Source organism: Poecilia mexicana, unplaced genomic scaffold, assembly GCF_051168715.1.
Source record: "Poecilia mexicana isolate PSO_F unplaced genomic scaffold, ASM5116871v1 scaffold_21, whole genome shotgun sequence".
In the NCBI taxonomy this organism is placed as follows: domain Eukaryota; kingdom Metazoa; phylum Chordata; class Actinopteri; order Cyprinodontiformes; family Poeciliidae; genus Poecilia; species Poecilia mexicana.
In genome coordinates, this window is record NW_028263390.1 from 19896025 (window position 1) to 19916190 (window position 20166).

The 20166-nt window shown below is 35.8% G+C and overlaps 1 protein-coding gene and 5 non-coding genes across 6 annotated transcripts; all 6 read left to right on the forward strand.

Annotated features, from left to right (window-relative positions):
• The first annotated feature begins 56 nt into the window (after positions 1-56).
• Positions 57-13204, forward strand: tmem214 (transmembrane protein 214). Its single transcript, XM_015002231.2, has 17 exons — positions 57-353; positions 3793-3986; positions 4167-4317; positions 5031-5165; positions 5250-5332; positions 5979-6084; positions 7021-7102; positions 7275-7376; positions 8129-8270; positions 9131-9222; positions 9309-9357; positions 9491-9598; positions 10352-10469; positions 10556-10652; positions 10791-10959; positions 11771-11922; positions 12219-13204. The coding sequence occupies exons 1-17, from the start codon at positions 218-220 to the stop codon at positions 12346-12348; spliced, it is 2046 nt and encodes a 681-aa protein (XP_014857717.2). The 5' UTR covers positions 57-217; the 3' UTR covers positions 12349-13204.
• Positions 13205-13314: 110 nt separating this feature from the next.
• On the forward strand, positions 13315-13402 carry trnay-gua (transfer RNA tyrosine (anticodon GUA)). The gene is given in 2 exon segments: positions 13315-13351; positions 13367-13402. It is a non-coding gene; the product is annotated as a tRNA-Tyr (tRNA).
• Positions 13403-13562: 160 nt separating this feature from the next.
• Positions 13563-13635, forward strand: trnaa-agc (transfer RNA alanine (anticodon AGC)). The gene has a single exon. It is a non-coding gene; the product is annotated as a tRNA-Ala (tRNA).
• A 1967-nt stretch (positions 13636-15602) lies between these two features.
• trnaa-agc (transfer RNA alanine (anticodon AGC)) lies at positions 15603-15675 on the forward strand. Its single transcript has one exon. It is a non-coding gene; the product is annotated as a tRNA-Ala (tRNA).
• An 823-nt stretch (positions 15676-16498) lies between these two features.
• trnaa-agc (transfer RNA alanine (anticodon AGC)) lies at positions 16499-16571 on the forward strand. The gene has a single exon. It is a non-coding gene; the product is annotated as a tRNA-Ala (tRNA).
• Positions 16572-16902: 331 nt separating this feature from the next.
• trnaa-agc (transfer RNA alanine (anticodon AGC)) lies at positions 16903-16975 on the forward strand. Its single transcript has one exon. It is a non-coding gene; the product is annotated as a tRNA-Ala (tRNA).
• Positions 16976-20166: the final 3191 nt, after the last annotated feature.

Here is a 20166-nt window from a genome sequence, read left to right on the forward strand (position 1 = left end):
AAGATGACTTTCCATAGAATTTCCGAGTTTGGCTGAAATGAAAGCTAACGGTTTAAACGCAATGCCCGCTGACGTCAGCCCGTCAACGAGACGTGGCAGAGCCGTTGATCAGAGCTGACGGAGTGTCCCTTCGTCGTAGTCACGTTAGCAGCAAGAAGAGAGAAATTAAAGTCACGGTACCTCACGAACTGATAATTGACCCATCTGGACTGGAAACATGGCCTCTAACAACGGCTCGGCTGGGAAGTGGGAGGTAGTGAAGAAAGGGAGGAAAAGTAACTCAGGAGGAGGGAAGTCTAGCGGCGGAAACGGGGGTAGGAAAGCCCTCGGGGAGTCTAACCAACCGTCCAGACGTAAGTGAACCAGGCCTGGTCCTGATAGCTAGCTCCTGCTCCTATGGGATTTTAATTTTACTAATGAAAATTATGCAAAGAGGTGTTTCATCTATAGCTGTGTGTGTTTTATTTTAAATAAAAATGTCCACAATGTTAACTGACAGAGCTGCTGAGTGTCTCACAGCTGTCAACTGATTTGGCAAGCTAACTGTAATTGCTAGCCTTCATCCAGTGTTTCTTCCTTTTTAATATTATTTTGGTAATGTTTCCCCTTCAAATTGACAAGCTATTATATACATAAATCTACAGACGCATAAATTAAAAACCAGCCACTGACTGCTTTCCTCGGTCTTGAGTTTTCCTGTAGGAAGCTAATGAGCTAGCGTTAGCATTTAGCATCCTAGCCGCTCAGTAGAAACATCACGTCTCATGTAGAAAAGCTTTAACTTTTCTGCGTTTTAAACTCAGAAGTGATTTGTTATTTAAAACAGTAATTAAATATTGGGTAGCATGTTTTTATTTCACTGTTTCAGCTATCCTAGCTGATCATTAAGGACAGTTTAAATCCTCATTTCCTTATTTTATTTTATTTTTTAAATTAAAATAGACAAAAAATAAATACATTTAAAACGACAAGGCTATTTTACAAACATAAATCCGAGGTGTAATCTCGTCCTTGTTTTTGTTCCTCTTTTGGGAGCAATGTCTTATTCTTTGCATATTTCACTAAAATAAACAGGTTTTTATCAGGCAGGAAGTCTTTAGTTTTCTAAGCGGTCTGATGAAACAGATCAATCCGGTTGAACGACTAAATTCATATAAAAATGTATGCTTGCAAAGTGAATTTTCTATTATTTGGCCAAATGTTAATACTTGAATACAGTTGAAATGTATTGCGCCCCTTTCAGATATGATTGTTGATAAAATGATTATTTGGTCTGTTGGATGGATTCAGAGTGGAGGAGAGACTGTGACAGAGAAGAAATAAATTAATCATGATCTATATACTGCTCAAAAAAATAAAGGGAACATTTCACTTTAATTTTGTGTGTGGCTCCAAATCCAGGCCTCCATTGGTTAATAAATTTGATTTCCATTGATGATTTTTGTGTGATTTTGTTGTCAGCACATTCAACTTTGTACAGAACAAAGTATTCAATGAGAATATTTCATTCATTCAGATCTAGGATGTCAATAACGCATAACTAGTCCTGGATGACAATATACACTGCTCAAAAAAATAAAGGGAACATTCAAATGTTATTGATGTTGTGCAGCTGTAATAATAACCCTGTATTTCAAAGTAAAATGGAAACTCCCTTGATCACTTCCTGCTTTATTTTAGTGTTTTTATCTGAGATCTGGACCCACCTGTCACCTCACCTCATGTTTATTAGCTAAACATATTTTTGCATGATTTATAAGTCACAAAATGCACATTTTGATTATTTAACTTGTACATCTTCAACTTTTAGAAAGCAGAATAAGTGGCTGTAAGCTACTGTGGGTGTCCCATCTGAGGTTTTCAGAGTTTGAAAAGCATTTAGCTGGATTACTGGTTGGACTGAGGGCGCCAAGTTGCCACATCAGCAAAACGACACAGCTGACACTAAATGTTCCTGAATTCGTGGCTTAGTAAATGAGTTTCATAATCTTTTGAAATGATTACTTGGTGAGTGTTCAGACTTATTAATTCTGGATATTTTTGCAGAGGTATTGATCTAATTTAATTGTAAAGAGCAGCAAGCAGATGCTCTCTGTAACTAAGAATGTGAGTAATAAGATGTTGACCTTGTGATCCGTTTATGCTAGACTGAGTCATCCCGTCCAAAGTCTTTTGCTCAATAAACAACATCAGCAGGGAGGCTCTGTTAACGTTTTGCTTTAAAAGCATCTTTTCGTCTTTGTGTTTACATTTCTGTTGACAAGTAATTCATCTTAAATTAACACCAAACAGCAGCAGATTATCACTGTGTTCAGTAAGATAATTATTTGCATATTTAGACAGAATTTCTCTACAAATAAATCTATAAAGTGTATCTAATGAATCATGATGCTTCATAAAAATGTTCTACTTAGTTTATTTGCGTTCTGCATTTATTGAAGAGAAATTGGAATCTAAAACCAACAGCATCTGATCTTATGTGTTATGAAACCATTTTGTGTTTCATACCACATTTATTTTTCAGAACCTTGAAAAATCTCATCTGATCTGAGCGATCAGATGAGATTTCTTACTTGAAAGCTGCGCGCTCCATCTGCACCTAAAGACTAGACATGCAGTGATCTGTTTTTTTTTTTGTTTTGTTTTTTTAAACTTTAAACTGTCAGGTCCCAGTTACACTGATCTACAATTTTCTTTCACGAGCTATAATATAAATAAATCAATACATTTAATTCTCATGGATATAATAGAGCCGCTACTAGCTTTTTTAAAAAAAAAAATTAATTGGATTTGACATTTTAAACTGTATTTTTTATATATATTTAGAACCTTACATTTGCTGTCTGATTTCCAAAAGGCTGCCATTATTTGCACTTCCCATAGCTTCCAGGTGCTTTAAATAATTCAAAATGTTTGAATTTCAGTGTTTGGAAAGTGTTTGATTTCTGTATAAAGTCCCTGAATATTACTGATACTCAAACTGCACAATTTAGTAATAAAGTGGAATCTAACATTTGATTAAAAGTCAAATTAATCAAATGTTAATTTATCAACAAACCAGATATTTGTAGACAATAAAAAGACAGACACTTTTTTTCTTGCGGTCTGAAGTTAAATCAGACCAAATTCCTCTTATTTTCAGTCATTTAAAATTAGCAAAATACATTTTTATATGCTAAATGCCATAAGACTTTGTAAGGACAATCTTTTAGTTTTTTTTTTGTAACTTTCTTAAACTGATCAAGTGTGCCTAAGAGGAACATTTCAAAACATTCCCTAGAAAATTTCTGATTTCTAAAAAAAAATTTCTAGCGAATTTCTGACTTTTCAAATTCAGAAATTTTGTTTTTTGTAGAAAATGTCTGAGATCAATCTCAAATTTTTTTGTTTTTTTCTGAGCAAGTTTTTGACTTTTCCAACTCAAGAATGTTCTTATTTCTGAGGTCTTTTAGCTGAAATTTTGCCCTTTTTTCCCTCCAAGAATACGTTTTTGTACATGTCTATTCTAAATGCATGTAAATTTCAATTCTACTGGTGGAACAGTGTTTCTGTGACATAAGTGGATCTGAGTAGGTCAGGCAACTTATGTTGTTTTTGTAAATTCAGTTGTGAAAGTTGGATCAAATTTCTTCTGGATGCCGACAGCCTGTTGCGTAAACCATGAAGGGAGGGCGGATGGGAGGAAAAACCAGAATCAGTGATTTGACCTTCCTGAAAAATAGAGAGAGACTTTCTCAGACTCTCTGCGTTTATCTGCAGTCGTCTTACCTCTGCTGGTTTGTTTCCCCTCAGCACCGGTGAAAATGTCGGAGACGCTGTTCGAGGCTTTTGAGAAGATGGGAAAGAAGCAGAACAAGGAGCAGGTCCCGCCGCCAGCTGAGCCTCAGAGCAAGAAGCCGTCATCCAGTAAACCGTCCAAGAAATCCCAACCCAGCAGCTCAAACACACCGACAACTTACAAAACGCTGGAGCAAGCCTTCAAAGCTGTAAGTAAACGTGTTTTTATCATTCGATTTAAGAGCTTAAGAGAAATCAGATACAGATTTTAAACTAATTTACTGGACTTAAAAAGATTTAAACAAAGATGCATTGAGATGTTTTCGCCGCAGAGCGTCACCTGACGAGCTGCTTTTTCAAAGACGGCCTTGTTTGGTGTTTAATTCCAGCTGGATATCGGGGATCTGAAGCAGCAGCTGGCTCGCAGTCAGGAGCTGTTCCCAGAAAACCCGTCGGTCTGGGTCAAAGACCTGGCAGGATACCTCAACCTGAAGCTAACGGCGCCGGACAACGAGCCCACACTCTGCAGCTACGCTCACGGTCAGCGAAACACACGCTGTCTGCAGGCTGTCTGCAGGCTGTCTGCAGGCTGTCTGCAGGCTGTCTGCAGGCTGTCTGCAGGCTGTCTGCGCGCTCACAATGAGAGCTAACATTTTACAGCAGGGTTTCTCAAACTTTATCAGGCTGATGCATAACTTAACGCACCTGACAAACAAACACGGACCAGCTAACCTCAAACAATAACCCAACATCTTATTATATACAACCTGAAATTTTCATGGACATTTTGAGTTATTTATATGTTGTGAAATCTGTGGTTTCCAAGCTTTTCAATCATGTCAAACACATGAAATTAAAAGAAGTTGTTCTTTGCTACCATGTTGTGTGAATTAATGTCGTTTTGTCCTTAAAGAAAAGGGGTTAGTTGACATTAAAACACCAAAATGAAGACTTTTATCATCCAGTTTTAGTAGAAAGAGGGAGGAGAAAACGATAAACCTGTTTGCTTTAATTTATTAAGTGATTTATTGATTTATTGCAATAGGCCTAATGTAATGTATGTAACACATTTCAAAGCATTAATTTAGCTATGTCTTAGTTCATCCCAGTTGTTGAATATGGAATATTATCACATTCATTTGTATTGTTTTTATCTCCAAAGTGGTGCTGTAAAGTTTTTAAAACTTGCCTTGAAAATGCTTGACTGTTACTGTTGGGAAACCCTGTTTATTTATATTCTTCTTTGGCCCCAGACTATCCATACTGCCTTACAGGGAAAGAGCTGAAGGGCGTAGTCAAAGGCCTCATCGGACGCTGCAGCAACGTTCTGCCTGATTTCTTCGACTACTGTGTCTCCACGATGCTCAGGGAGCTGGACAAGCAGCCAGGTAAACGGTTTGTTACTTTCTAATGGTTTTCAGACGTGTGAGGAGAACCGTTTAGGGTATTTAAAATGATTTTTCTTTTTTCAGGGGAACCTCTTCATGGATACAGGCTTTGCATTCAGGCGGTTTTGCAGGACAAACCCAAAATCGCCACGCAGAAATTATCAGAGGTGAGCGTCGCATTCAGTTGGAATGGCTTTAAAATAAAATCCACAAGGTTTTTCATACGATTTTCAATTTTCTAAAAAAAGAAATTACAATTGACAGACAATATTTTCAAAAAGTAGCTTTTTATTTCTCTGAGTTGGACGACAGAAAATTAAATAATTTTTCTTTAATTACAAGAATATAGTCAAAGCATAAGCATAATAAAAACACACTTTTACCAGAATAAAGTCTTAAAATTATGAGAAAAAGTTTGGATAATTAATGTTTTGTTATTTTCTTTGTGTGTTGGAGTTTTCATAAAATTTATTCTGGAGATATTATAACCGGACGACTTCATCTTTAAGAAAAAATTGTAGCTACACTATTAACTGTCACAATATTTTGACTTAGAGTTGATCTTAGTTCAAAGAGAAGCTGTGAAAAAATGTTTGTCAAACAAAATGGCCGCCCCAGATGCGCCGACATCATTCTGAACCACGGTGGCAAAAAAACAACAGATTTTCCAAAACGCTAATCTTTATCCAATCAATATCATCCATTTGTTGCCCAGCGATACTTTCAGTGTAGAAGTTGCCTGGCTTGTTGCTGCTGCTTCCTGTTTATGTGCGACGTTCTGGTAGTTTGTGTAACGTGTAATTTCCTCCCCAGTATTTGGAGTTGTTGCGATCAGTCCAGAACCGTCCGGTGAAATGTTTGACCATCATGTGGGCTTTGGGTCAAGCCGGTTTCTACGACCTCAGCCAGGGCTTACGAGGTAAAAATCTAACTTTTAAATGTGTTTTAACATTTATGCCTTTAAAAATATTCACATATAGAACCACAAACTCCAGTGTTTGTTCTTATAGAACAACATAAAGTAGAACCTGATTCTTAAATGGACATGAATATTAAAATCTGTGTGCCTTTTTTAATATGTTGTGATGTTTCTGTCAAATAACATCCAAATATTTAAAAGTTGTAACATGATGAAAAGTGGAAAAGTTCAATAAGTGTAAAAGTAAACTGTTTCTGTGCCAGTATGTGGAAATATTGGGAAATAAATGAGTTATTGGCTTTTTCTCTCACTTTCATAAGATGTGATTGCAAATATTTAGGGTTGGAGTTCACTGGAGCAACAGTGACATTAGCAGCAACACATTATGACTACGAGAGAGGAGTAGGGTCACAAAAAATATTAAGTATAGCCCTGAATTTCTTAGAATTTTTACATTTTTTTCCTCAAAATTTTGGCTTTTCTTTCTCAGATTTCTAACTAATTCTGTGTTTGTCAAAATCCAAATAAATGTCCAAACATTCTTAGGTATGTCAATACTTCTGAGAAGAAATTCAGAGATTTTACTGTTTTTATTGAGACTGAGAGTCTGCAGATTGCCAACACTCCTACGAGGAGCGTTATGGGATTGTTATATAATCAGGAAAAATTAGATTATTTGAAGACCATTTTTCTCTGAAGGAGAGAAAAGACTCGTCTGATTTATGGGTTGCTTATCTTTACCTTTTACTTCATTTGAAACCTCACAAAATCACATTACTGTGTTGATTTATTTTAAAATTTAATGCACCAGATGCTCTAAAACAAATTACTTTATGACAGTCGACTATTTGTTGATTTAATAAAGAACAAAAAGGCCGAAGCATCTATTTCTGAACGCTTCCTGAAGTGAGTCGTGTCTCTCTGGTTTGTGCTCAGTGTGGCTCGGCATCATGCTTCCTGTGCTGGGGACGAAGTCCTTGTCTGCATATGCCATCGCCTACCTAGAAAGACTTCTCCTGTAAGTTTGCCAGATAAAAATCATTTAGTAAAAAACAAAACTATTTATTCACAGATTTTCACATCTTTTGCTTGCAGCTCGAAAATGAAGTGAATCTGTTAGGAATCAACAGTATTCCTACTTTGAATTGGTGATCTTCACATTTCTTTGTTTGGTTTATATTTTTTTCCAGACTTCATACAAACCTGACAAAAGGGTTTGGCATCATGGGTCCTAAAGAGTTTTTTCCTCTGCTTGATTTTGCCTTCATGCCTAAAAACGCCCTGTCACCCAGGTAAATACAAGCTAACAATACAAAGCTAGTCTTTGAAGCTTCTTTCATTTTCCTATGCAAACTTTCTGACCTGCAACGCGACTATTAATAAATGTGTTCCAACAAGCCTTTTTGTACTTTCACTAACGGCGTTTAAGAGCACAATATTATTTGAGTTTAAATGATTAATCAACTTTTGAAATAATCAACAAATTTAGTAATCGATTAATCGTTAAGAAACAACATATTTAGAGCAGTTATTAAACAAAAACTGTTAAAAATGTATATATATTTTATATTTAAGAATAAAACACCTTTTATCTGTGATTATGTTTCAGCCGAAACTCCTCAAGTGGCCAAGTTTTATATTTAGGTTTAATTTGACTAAAGGAATGATACATTATTGCATTTTAAGAACTATTTTCTCATCTAAAAATTAATTAAATTATTTATTTGCATCTTTTAATGTATTTCTACTACAGCATTAAAAGGTTAAGTGAAAATTAACCTTTTAATTAGTAATCCGATTAATCGATTACTAAAATAATTGTTAGTTGCAGCCGTAACTTTTGATGTAAAATTCTAAGCTTTATTGTTTTCATTGGCTGTAAGCAGAAAATCTTCATAATTAACAGAAATAAAGGCTTTAAAACATCAAAATGCACGTAATTAATCTGAATTCAGCTACTGAAGTAAAATGACTTTTTACATAACGCAGTAAATGTTTTGTTTTCTGTGAAGATAAAGGCAGTAGTAACTATTTCCTCCAACAGCTTGCAGGAGCAGCTGAGACATTTGTATCCTCGACTTAAAGTCCTGGCGTTTGGAGCCAAACCGGAGAACACGTTGCACACCTACCTGCCGTCTTTCCTGTCCAGAGCCACGCCGCACTGTCCGGACGACATGAAGAGGGAGGTGAGGCTGCTGACAGGAGAAACAAATAATTAACGTTGATGTTAAGAAATAAGTCGAGGGAAAAGTCCTCACAGACGTTGTAGCAGAAAAACTTTTCCAAATGTTTGGAGTTGCTCGTTAAAAGCTTAACGAGCTTTTAACCTGGATGATGTGTCAGACTTTTAGATTTCTGGTTGGAGACACAATATTTTTTGTTCTAATATGATAAATGATTAATATTCTAGTTATTGATTAATCTATTTATTTTTGATAATTAATTGCCATGTTGTGCAGATTTTTTGTTTTGGCCTTTTGATACAATTTAGAAATACATTGAAAAATACAAATAAACAAATCACTACTTGATATCTTCAATAGTGTGGAGGGCTGATTATTTTTTCGATTAACTGATTAATAATTGGATAGAAAAAGTTGATGGACTTTTTTTCATAGAATTTGAACCATTTGAATCTAAACAATGTGACTTGAGTTTTGGGTCGAACATATTTACAAAGTTTAGTTGTTTTATTACAAAATGTGTATATTTTACAGTTTTGGCCTAATTACTGCTCTGAATGCGTTTTTCTTTCAGCAAATGGCCTTTTCTTTTAGTTTGTATGCTCCAGTTAACGATTAATCGATGACTGTTAGTTGGTGGTTATTTCAATAATCGATTAATCATGATTAATCATTTCAGCCAACTGGAAAATATTTTTTCTACATATTTATTCCTCCGTTCTTTTATCAGTTAATCCTTAATAATGTTAAAAAATAAGTGGAAAATATTACATTTTGACATGAAATGTGCTTTTAATTTGAAATTAATTCATAATCTTCCTAAAAACTGAATTTTTTTTTCTGCTTCATGTTTTCTCCTGCAGCTGCTCAGCAGTATGACTGAGTGCTTGTGTGTGGATGTTCAGAGCCTCGGAGTGTGGAGGCAGCTCTACACGAAGCATTTACCCCAATCCAGGTGAAAATAAAACTTTAAGTTGAACTCAAGCTGAATGCGTCTCGATTTGTCCTACGTTTAAATTTCCCATTTTTTTCCGTCTCCAGTTTGCTGCTGAACCACTTACTGAAGTCGTGGAATACGCTGCCGCCAAAGGTGAGACTTCCTGATTAATATCATGATGGCGCATAAACCAAACGCACCTTCCTGACAAATACTAGTCAGATCAATGAAACGCTTATTTTTATATATGCTAGTAAATATTCTTGGCTTTACTTTTAATTTGTAGTTGCGGAAGAACCTTGAGGAAACAATCCAGTCCTTCAGAGTGACCAACGATGAAATGAGAGACACAAATGAGTCTCAAGACCTTCAGGACTGCAATAGTTTGTGCCAGGTGAGATGAAAAATCACATTATCAAATCATTTGAATTCTGTCACATTTATACAAAAATAACACAAACTAAATTTATATGCACAGAAAAGTAACAATTATTCCTTCTTCTTCAAAATATCGGACATTAATTATGTTTCCATCCATTTTTAATGGAAACTTTTAAAATTCAGTGAAAAAGAAATAATTGTTAAGGCTCCTACTGACAATTGTTTTATTTATTGATTAATTAACTAAAAAAAATTGCACATTTTTATTCAACTACTTTAGCCTTTTTATACAAAATTAGAAATTGATTAAAAGAAGCAAATAAGCAATTAATTCTCATAGTGCTGAAACGATTAATCATGATTAATTGATTGTTGAAATAATTATCAACTAATTTGGTAATTGATTATTGGGAGTATACAGATTTAAAAAAGGCCTTTTATGAGACATTTGTGTTGAAGAGATTTACAAAGGGTTTTTTGTCTTAAATGTTAAATGTATATAATATATATTTTTAATGTTTTGCCTTAATTACTCCTCTGACTGTTTTTTCCAACAAATGACCTTTTTTGAATCTGTACACGCTACATAACAATTAATAGATTATTAAAATGTGACAATTATTTGAGTAATTGATTAATCGTGATTAATTAAATTAATCGTTTTATTTTTTGGGGTTATTTTGAGTGGAACTACTTGTTTCGAAACTCTAGTTTTAAAAGAATATTCCCTTGAACCCAGTCCTGTAAAGAGCCGTTTTGTTTCCAGAACCTCCAGGTGAAGATGCGTGGCCGCGGGTTCCCCTGGTCCAAACTGCTCATGGTTCTGTTTGTGTTCGCTGCCGGCTTCGTCGTCCATGACATCCGGTCTCACGGCTCAGTCGCAGGTCTGGATGAGCGCAGAGTTTTCGTTTTCATCCGAAGCTCCACAGTTTGCGTGAGGCCCGTTGCTGTAGCTGTGGTTCTGTTTCAGATTCCACCACGGCCATGTATCTGCGCCGCTCTGGAGTCGCAGCCGTTTCCCAGCAGGCCTGGAGCAAAATAACCTTCTACACAAAGCAGGGCTTCAGGTCGGACCTCCTGCTCATCATGTGCTGAAACCTTTTTCTGAAATTCCCATGAATCCCCTCTGATCCAGAGGCGGTTAGCGATAATGTGCTATATTAAACAGTGTTGTGTGAAATCACAATGTGTTGCTTTCTTTGCAGCTGGCTGGAGAAAAACACTCCTCACTACTACTCTGAGTGTGTGCGTGTGTTGGGGCCGGTCTTGGAGCAAGCCGTAGAGAAAACGAAAGCAGCAGCCGTCGTCGTCTCGGAAAACGCCTCCCAGTTCATCCTATGGGTCAGAGAAACAACGCCGCTGGTTATAGACTGGGTAAGATGTACAGAAGAAGATTGGGGCTCTGGGTAGAAAACAAAAAACAGGACTTTGATCTCAGAATTCTAACTTTTTTTTTTTCAAAATTTTTACTTTTCCTCGAAATTAGTTTCCTCAGAATTCTGGCTTTGATCTTAACATTTTGGCTTTGATTTCGCCAATAAAAGGCGATGTGGTTGCAGCCGTAACGTTAAGGCTATGTTAATGCTGCAGATCGAAGTGAGCCAGTTCTGATTTTTTTGTTTTGTTTTTGTTTTGTTTTGTTTTGTTTTGTTTGGTCAAATCAGATATTTGTTTGTTTTTTGTTTTTTACCATGGACGTTCACACTTCCAGATATGTGACCTGAAAGTGACCCACATGCTTAGTAGAGGGTACAATTGCGTCTTGTTTTTCATCGTAGCACTTTTCTCTTTGATCTTAGCACTTATGCCTTTGATCTTAGCACTTTTCTCTTTGATCTTAGCACTTTTCTCTCTGATCGTAGCACTTTTCTCTTTGATCTTAGCACTTTCACCTTTGATGTTAGAATTATTTAAATTGTTTGTTCACCATGGGGTAAATGTAGCCTTAAAACTCAAATCTAACATGTAACTTTGCCTCTCAGTGTGGATCAAGTGCAGGATTACAAATCCTTTCACAGACAGTTATGATTATTTTCACTCATTTGGCAGAAACCTAATAATTTATTTGGATTTTCACAGAATCAGAATTCTGAAGTCATAATTTTGAGATTAAAGTCATATCCTCTTCCGTAAGATAGCGATTTACTTTACGTTGGGTCAGCAGCTGACAGTCTTTGTTTTCCAGGTGAACACCAACACTCCTGACAGCGTGTTCCAGGCCTTGGCGTACCTGAAGGAGCTTCTCCTCTTCATCCACCAGAACTACGTCCTCCCGGCGCTGACTTACATATCTGAGGTTTTACAACAAGCGTGGACCAACCTGCAGGATTCCTGCAAGTCAGTACCCACAGCTACAGACTTTATTTCCACTGCAGGCTTTCACTCCTAACTTAAAATAAAGATATTTGGTAAATACCGACATTGTGAAAATGTGTTTTCATTTAAAACACTTTGGAAAACAGGAGACAAACTACATGTATGTATTTAATTGTTGACACACCGGATAAAAAAGACATTTGACAGTCCAAAGGAAAAATAGCTGTTAATCTGGTCAAACTAGCAGTTCTCCCTTCTGTTTTAAACGACTGACATATTTGTGTTTGTGTATTTGAACGCTGGTTTTGTCCTTGCAGTGGGGAAGTGTCTGTGTCTTGTCTCCGGAGTCACGCGCTGCACTTCACAAATTCAACATGGCAACTGCTCCAACACACGACGTCGGCCATCAAAACCTGGGCGCAGGAGCTGCTGACGCGAGCAGGATAACGCAACACAAGCGGACTGATTTTAAAAATGCAATATAAACACACACTGTGTGTGTATGTAGATGCTGTACACACACACACACACGCACACACTTTGGGCTCCTCTGAAGCCATGAGCGTCGCTGTCGGACAGAAACCAACTCTTCTTTCAGAAAGACTTTTCTTGTCTTGATTTCTGTTTTATAAATCGATTTGCTGTTGTATTCATGTTTCTACCAATCTTTTTGTCACTGCTGGATGTGGAGGTCGTAGTTTTTCTCTCCTTTTTCTACTGTAAGTTTCAGCTAATCTTTACCCTCAATATCACATTTAATTTATACAAAAAAATAGGAAAATGCAAGTTTGTAGATTTATACACCCTTTGTTATTTAAAGATGGAATAAAGCATGTTATAATGAAATGAGAATAAATGAATAATTCAGTTAAACTTCTGAGGACCACTTCATCTTTTGTCAGCTGTCGTCAATGGAAATGTGAAATACTTTTACAGTTTCAGATTTATTTATTCCTCCAATATAGTTGACATTAACAAGCAGATGCAGCCCACATCTGGCAAAAATGTCTTTACTTTTTCTTCACTTTTATCTTGTCTTGTTTGTTTTAATTCAAATTCTAGGCTAAGAAGTATTGTGTAAATGAACTCGACATTCTTAATTTGTGCCTGTGTGTCTTCAACAGGCTTACTGTCTTGGGATCACTATTTCTGTACCAACATCCCTGTTTTATATGAAACATGGCAACATTTCAGCCGGGTTCATTCACTGACGGTTGTTTGTACAGCGGATTGGATGAACACGGCAGCAACCAGTGTCTTAATTTGTGATGGAAATCCTTTGTAATAAAGACTTCAAACTGAATGTGTCAAATGAATCCAATATCTCTTGATATTTAAAGCTTTTATCATTCCTGATGATCACGTCATTGATATCAGTGGTGAGCTGAGGAAGTTGTCATAATTTTGCCAACCCCTTCGATAGCTCAGTTGGTAGAGCGGAGGACTGTAGGAAGTAATTGTGGGAATCCTTAGGTCGCTGGTTCGAATCCGGCTCGAAGGAGGTGTGTTTTATTTTGTAATGTTCAGCATAAAAGCAAAACACTTTCTCTTTCGAAATGAAACGTGTGAAATTCAGAATCTGTCACAATCTGCACACATATGAACACATCCAACAGTCCACCTTTGTTTTGGTGCTGTTATGGTCAACAAGCATTTTCAATGGGGGATTAGCTCAAATGGTAGAGCGCTCGCTTAGCATGCGAGAGGTAGCGGGATCGATGCCCGCATCCTCCAGTTTTCACTTTTTTTGTCTTTACTTTTCCGTTCAACTGCATTTAGATTGTTATTCGTTGTTTTTTTATTATTATTATTATTATTATTATTATCTGGAACTGTTAAAAAATATGTAACAGCTTGCTGTTGAACCTAATGTCAATCACATTCCCACATTAGTAGGGAGAACAACATACAGAACAACATAGATTGAACAACATAGATTGGTGCTAAATAATCAGTGACCAATTTATGGAGTTAGATTTGTTTCACAATTATTCAATAAAAAAAAAAAATCACATAAAAAAACAGAGTTGTGATCAAAACTTTTGGATTTTCAAAAAAAATTGTTTCAAACAAAAAATATTTCAATCAAATTGTAAGAATTATTTTTTTTAAAACAAAAAGATTTGATTTAAAAACTTTTTTTAATTTTTGTTTGAGACTTTTATTTTTCTATATCAGATTTTTTTGGTTTACAGCCTAAGTTTTTGGTTGAGATTCAGGGTTTTTTTTATGCTCCTGGTTTTTGGTTGAAAAAAAAAAAGCTTGGATATAAATTTGTTTAGGACTTCTGCCAAGATGTTGGTGGTAATTTTTGTATTTTATTACAATGTACCATTATCAACACATAAGCATGCATTAGTTTTAAAACCAATAAATAAACTGACTTGTATAAATATAGTTAGCCAAACACACCTGGCCCTTAAAAGCAACACTTACTTCCCTACCTGGCCTTCTCTGACTCAACACTTGCTGGTCTCTCCATCCTCATGCTCTGATAGTCTGTAGCAGCTGGAGGAATCAGTAATACCTACAAGCCTGTCCTGCTTCAGTTGCACTCTGCTGGTCATACTAGAATGGGGAATTAGGAGAACACCAATTTAATTTAATATCATAAGACAGCAAAAGGCATATTACATCTAATTCGGAATAAAACTAAGTACAAGACACACACACCAAATAATAAAAAACAGAAATTATGTGAATATCCTCCTTCGGCCTGTGACCTACCAGCTTAGTTTTACATTTTTAACAAAGTTTTACATTTTTAACACATATTTCCTCCAGATACATTTGGGATTTTCCACGCTTAATGCCACTTGACAGAGGTGCGCTGGTTAACGAATATTACACAAGCCTAGTTTATGAACTTTACCTAGTGCTAACATTAGCTAGCAAAATATGCTACCGGGGATCGCGGCAGACAAAATATGACTGTCGTCATAAGTTGTGTAAAATTTCTTTGAAACAGGGTGGACACTTTAGTAGCTGCTAATCGGTGTAATTTTGTGAAGATTACTTACCATTCACATTCTGTGTCCGTCACCGAAGCCCTGCAGTTCGGGACGGAGTTCTGAGATCTTAAGGAGTCATCCGCTTTTGTCAGCGCTAACCAATCGGAACACGTCTTAAATTGCTCGTTCTTAAGCCCCGCCCCGGATGTTCATGTGAGATTCGCAAGCAAAACACGTTGAGTTCAACCTAAAAACAGGAGCTTCAAAAAAAAAAACTTAGAATCTGAACCAAAATCTTAGGCTGTCAACCAAAAAATTCTGATATGTAAAAATAAAAGTTTCAAACAAAAATTTGTGATTTCAATTAAAAAAAAAGTTTTTAAAGCAATTAAAAATAATAATAATAATTCTTACAATTTGATTGAAATATTTTTTTTGTTTGAAACTTTTTTTTTTTTTGAAAATCCAAAAATTTTGAACACAACTCTGTTTTTGTTTGACATGATTTTTTTTGATTGACATATTTTTTTTAGTTGAATACTTTTTTGTTTGATGTGATTTTTTTTTATTGAATAATTGTGAAACAAATCTAACTCCATACTAATTTCTGAGATTTTTTTTTAATAAGAATTTGTCAAAGCAGCACCCTACGCTCTCCAATAATGCCTACAAATCAACATGAAATCAGGCAATAAACACGCCATACCTATGACGGTGAAAAGTGACGTTAGTGTCATCGCAAGGCATCATGGGGGATTAGCTCAAATGGTAGAGCGCTCGCTTAGCATGCGAGAGGTAGCGGGATCGATGCCCGCATCCTCCAAGCTTCTTCGTTTTATTTTATTTTTTCGTCTTTACTATTCTGTTCAACTGCATTTAAGTTTATATTCGTTGTGCTTTCTTTTTTTCTTATCCGAAACTCTTAAGAAATATTTTACAGCTGGTTGTGTAGTTTTGCTGTGTAACCTAACGTCAATCACATTCCCAACATAGGGAGAACAACATAGAGAGCAACATTTGTCGGTGCTAAATACTAAGTGACTAATTTCTTGCATTTTTCATTAATTCAAATTGATCAAAGTAGTGGCACTACTCCACACTCGCCAGTATTCCTTCAAATCAACATGAGATACGCGGCAGTAAACACGTCATGAGTACGACGGAAAAAACCGCAGTGCATTTAACAAAACTTATGCGCTTTGAGCGCATATGCATTTTATTTGAGTTCAGTTAATGAAAGTTATGTTAGAGTAGATGTACATTAACATCAGTAGTGAGTATGTCTGTTTACTGTTGTGCTGCTCTTTTATTATTGTGTTTCGCGACTGACTGTCTGGCAGGCTGAGGAAGTCAGCTTAGAGCAGATATTAGGAGCAGCTACTATTACCGCTGTGCTTTCTGTTCACAGTTTAAACTAAATAAATATGCTCCACCAGAAGTGACCCGGCCCATCATTTTCTGCTGTACAATACTAGCACGCACCAATTGGCTGATTGGTCTTACTTTGGGCTAACTGACTGACTGATGGGAGTAGTGTCGTGAGTTAACAGTATTTTATACCTTAATAAATTTACAGCTTCACATAACCTTGACTTGAGGACAACCGTCACACATAAAAACCGACACATACTGTCTGTGTTTTATGTGGGGGATTAGCTCAAATGGTAGAGCGCTCGCTTAGCATGCGAGAGGTAGCGGGATCGATGCCCGCATTCTCCAGTTTTTTGTTTTGTTTTTACTATTCCATTCAGCTGCATTTAGATTGCTATTATTTTTTTTCCGGAACTGTTAAAACATTCTTAGCTGCTAGCTGTGTAGTTTTGCTGTGGAACCTAACGTCCATCACATTCCCACATTGGTAGGGAGAAGAACATAGGTTGGTGATAAATACTAAGTGAATAATTTCCTGCACTTTTCACTTTTCATGACTGAAATTTGATCAAAGTAGTGTCACTACTCCACACTTGCCAAGAATCCCTTCAACATAAGGCAGTAGATGCACCATGAGAATGACGAGAAAGGCGACGTTAGTGTCGGTGCAGTGCATCATGGGGGATTAGCTCAAATGGTAGAGCGCTCGCTTAGCATGCGAGAGGAAGCGGGATCGATGCCCGCATCTTCCAGTTTTCACTTTTTTTTGTCTTTACTTTTCCGTTCAACTGCATTTAGATCAGGGGTGCCCAAAGTCGGTCCTCCAGGGCCGGTGTTATGCATAACAGGTGTTTATGCCCAGAAACGCAAGCCTGCCCAAAATTGCATCCCCTCTCGCGGGAGCGCGCATCGCTCTAAAGTCTCGCACATTGACGAGAAACCGGACTGAAATATGACCGAAGAGGAAATTTTAAAGATATTTGTAACATTATCACGTTTCTTAACCATGTAATTCCTAAAATGGTTGATTTTATTTCGCAAATTACTTGAAATAAATACGGTTTTTACACCTTTATTGACACATATGAGTCGAACTTTTTTTCAGTCCGTCTCTGTTGAAAACGTTCTCCGCAAATGGTTTGAAATTCTCTGCTTTGTTTTTAGATACCATAACAGCTTAAAAGCATTACAAAACAGAGGTCCAATATGTAGAACATTTTACAACATGCTTAACTTTCTAGTCTGTTAATGTAGGAGGAAATGCATTTTAATTCATCAGCCTGAAAATATTTGCATCCATCCTGTTGATATAAAAATGATAGCATTAGCTCAGAGAACAAGTGTCATTACGTAGAAAAGGTGAAATCCTTTCAGCTCTTTATTTCTCCAAGTTAGCACAGGGATGCATTTTTTTTTGGCAATTTGCTTTTCCAACCTGCCAAAATATGCATCCCCTCTCTATCTTCCCCAAATATTATCCTATCGATATAAAACTTATACCAGTAGTTCATGGAACTATTCTGGTTATGTAGAAAAAGTTATTTGACTCTTAACTTTTTAATTCTCCAAGTTAGAACAGGGATGCATTTTTGGGCAATATGGATTTCCAGCCTGCCAAAATATGCATCCCCTCTCTATTCTCCTCAAATATTATCCTACTAATATAAAACTTATACAAGTAGTTCATGGAACTATTCTGGTTATGTAGAAAAAGTTATTTGACTCTTAACTTTTTATTTCTCAAAGTTAGCACAGGGATGCATTTTTTGGCAATATGGATTTCCAGCCTGCCACGATATGCATCCCCTCTATTCTCCTCAAATATTATCCTATTGATATAAAACCCATACAGGAAGTTTATAGAACTACTCTGGTTATGTAGAAAAAGTTATTTCACTCTTAACTCTTTATTTCTTAAAGTTAGAATAAGGATGCATTTTTTGGCAATATGGATTTTGACTCTGCCAAAATATGCATCCCCTCTCTATTTTCCCCAAATATTATCCTATTGATATAAAACTCATACCAGTAGTTTACAGAACTATTCTGATTATGTAGAAAAATATATTTCACACTTAACTTTTTTTTTCTTAAAGTTAGCACAGGGATGCATTTTTTGGCAACATACATGCCTTATTTATTGTCCCCCATATATGAAACTTATGTATTACATATGATTTTCATGTAGGATGTTCAGTTATGATATTTTTATATCGGTACAAAAGTCATGTTTATTATCACTGTTGCTAAGATAGTGAAGGAAATAAATCTGACATGCAACCTTGCTAAATGTAAAGCATATACAAAATTTTTTATTTTGGTTTAACATAAAAATGAAAAAAAAGAAAAAATTATTAACTTCAATGAAATGGTATTCATAACAGTAACTTTTGGAAAAGCCTTGCTGCTGAAATGTGCTATACAAATAAAATTTGAGTGATTGATTGAAATACATGCAATACGAATGAGAAGTACACTGGTAATATAGACAAGTATGAATTTTAAGTGCATACAACACAATGTGTCGAACAATCAATTCAAATACATTCATATTTAATGATGCTCTCAATAAATAAAAATAAAATGAAAAACTGTAATAAGGGGAACCATTTACAATCACAATACAGACAATTTTGTGAACATTATAAAGTGTGATTTATTATGACAACAATAAATAAAAATGTTCAACATGACTTTTGTACCTATATAAAAAAATATCATAACTGACCATCCTACATGAAAATTATATGTAATACATAAGTTTCATATATGGGGGACAATAAATAAGGCATGTATGTTGAGAAAAATGCATCCCTGTGTTAAATTGAAAAATTAAAGAGTTAAGAGTGAAATAACTTTTTCTACATAATCAGAGTAGTTCTGTAAACTACTGGTATGAGTTTTATATCAATAGAATAATATTTGGGGAAAATAGAGAGGGGATGCATATTTTGGCAGAGTCAAAATCCATATTGCCAAAAAATGCATCCTTATTCTAACTTTGAGAAATAAAATGTTAAGGGTAAAATAACTTTTTCTACATAACCAGAATAGTTCCATGAACTACTTGTATAAGTTTTATATTAGTAGGATAATATTTGAGGAAAATAAAGAGGGGATGCATATTTTGGCAGGCTGGAAATCCATATTGCCCAAAAATGCATCTCTGTGTTAAATTGAAGAATTAAAGAGTTAAGAGTGAAATAACTTTTTCTACATAATCAGAGTAGTTCTAAGAACTACTGGTATAAGTTTTATATCGATAGGATAATATTTGGGGAGGATAACGAGGGGATGCATATTTTAGCAGGTTGGAAAAGCAAATTGCCAAAAAAAATGCATCCCTGTGCTAACTTGGAGAAATAAAGAGCTGAAAGGATTTCACCTTTTCTACGTAATGACACTTGTTCTCTGAGCTAATGCTATCATTTTTATATCAACAGGATGGATGCAAATATTTTCAGGCTGATGAATTAAAATGCATTTCCTCCTACATTAACAGACTAGAAAGTTAAGCATGATGTAAAATGTTCTACATAATGGGCCTCTGTTTTGTAATGCTTTTAAGCTGTTATGGTATCTAAAAACAAAACAGAGAATTTCAAACCATTTGCGGAGAACGTTTTCAACAGAGACGGACTGAAAAAAAGTTCGACTCATATGTGTCAATAAAGGTGTAAAAACCGTATTTATTTCAAGTAATTTGCGAAATAAAATCAACCATTTTAGGGATTACATGGTTAAGAAACGTGATAATGTTACAAATATCTTTAAAATTTCCTCTTCGGTCATATTTCAGTCCGTTTTCTCGTCAATATGCGAGAGAACAGAGCGATGCGCGCTCCCGCGAGAGGGGATGCAATTTTGGGCAGGCATGCGTTTCTGGGCATCTTGCATGTTTTAGTTCTCTCCCTGGTTTAACGCACCTGAATCCAATGATGGC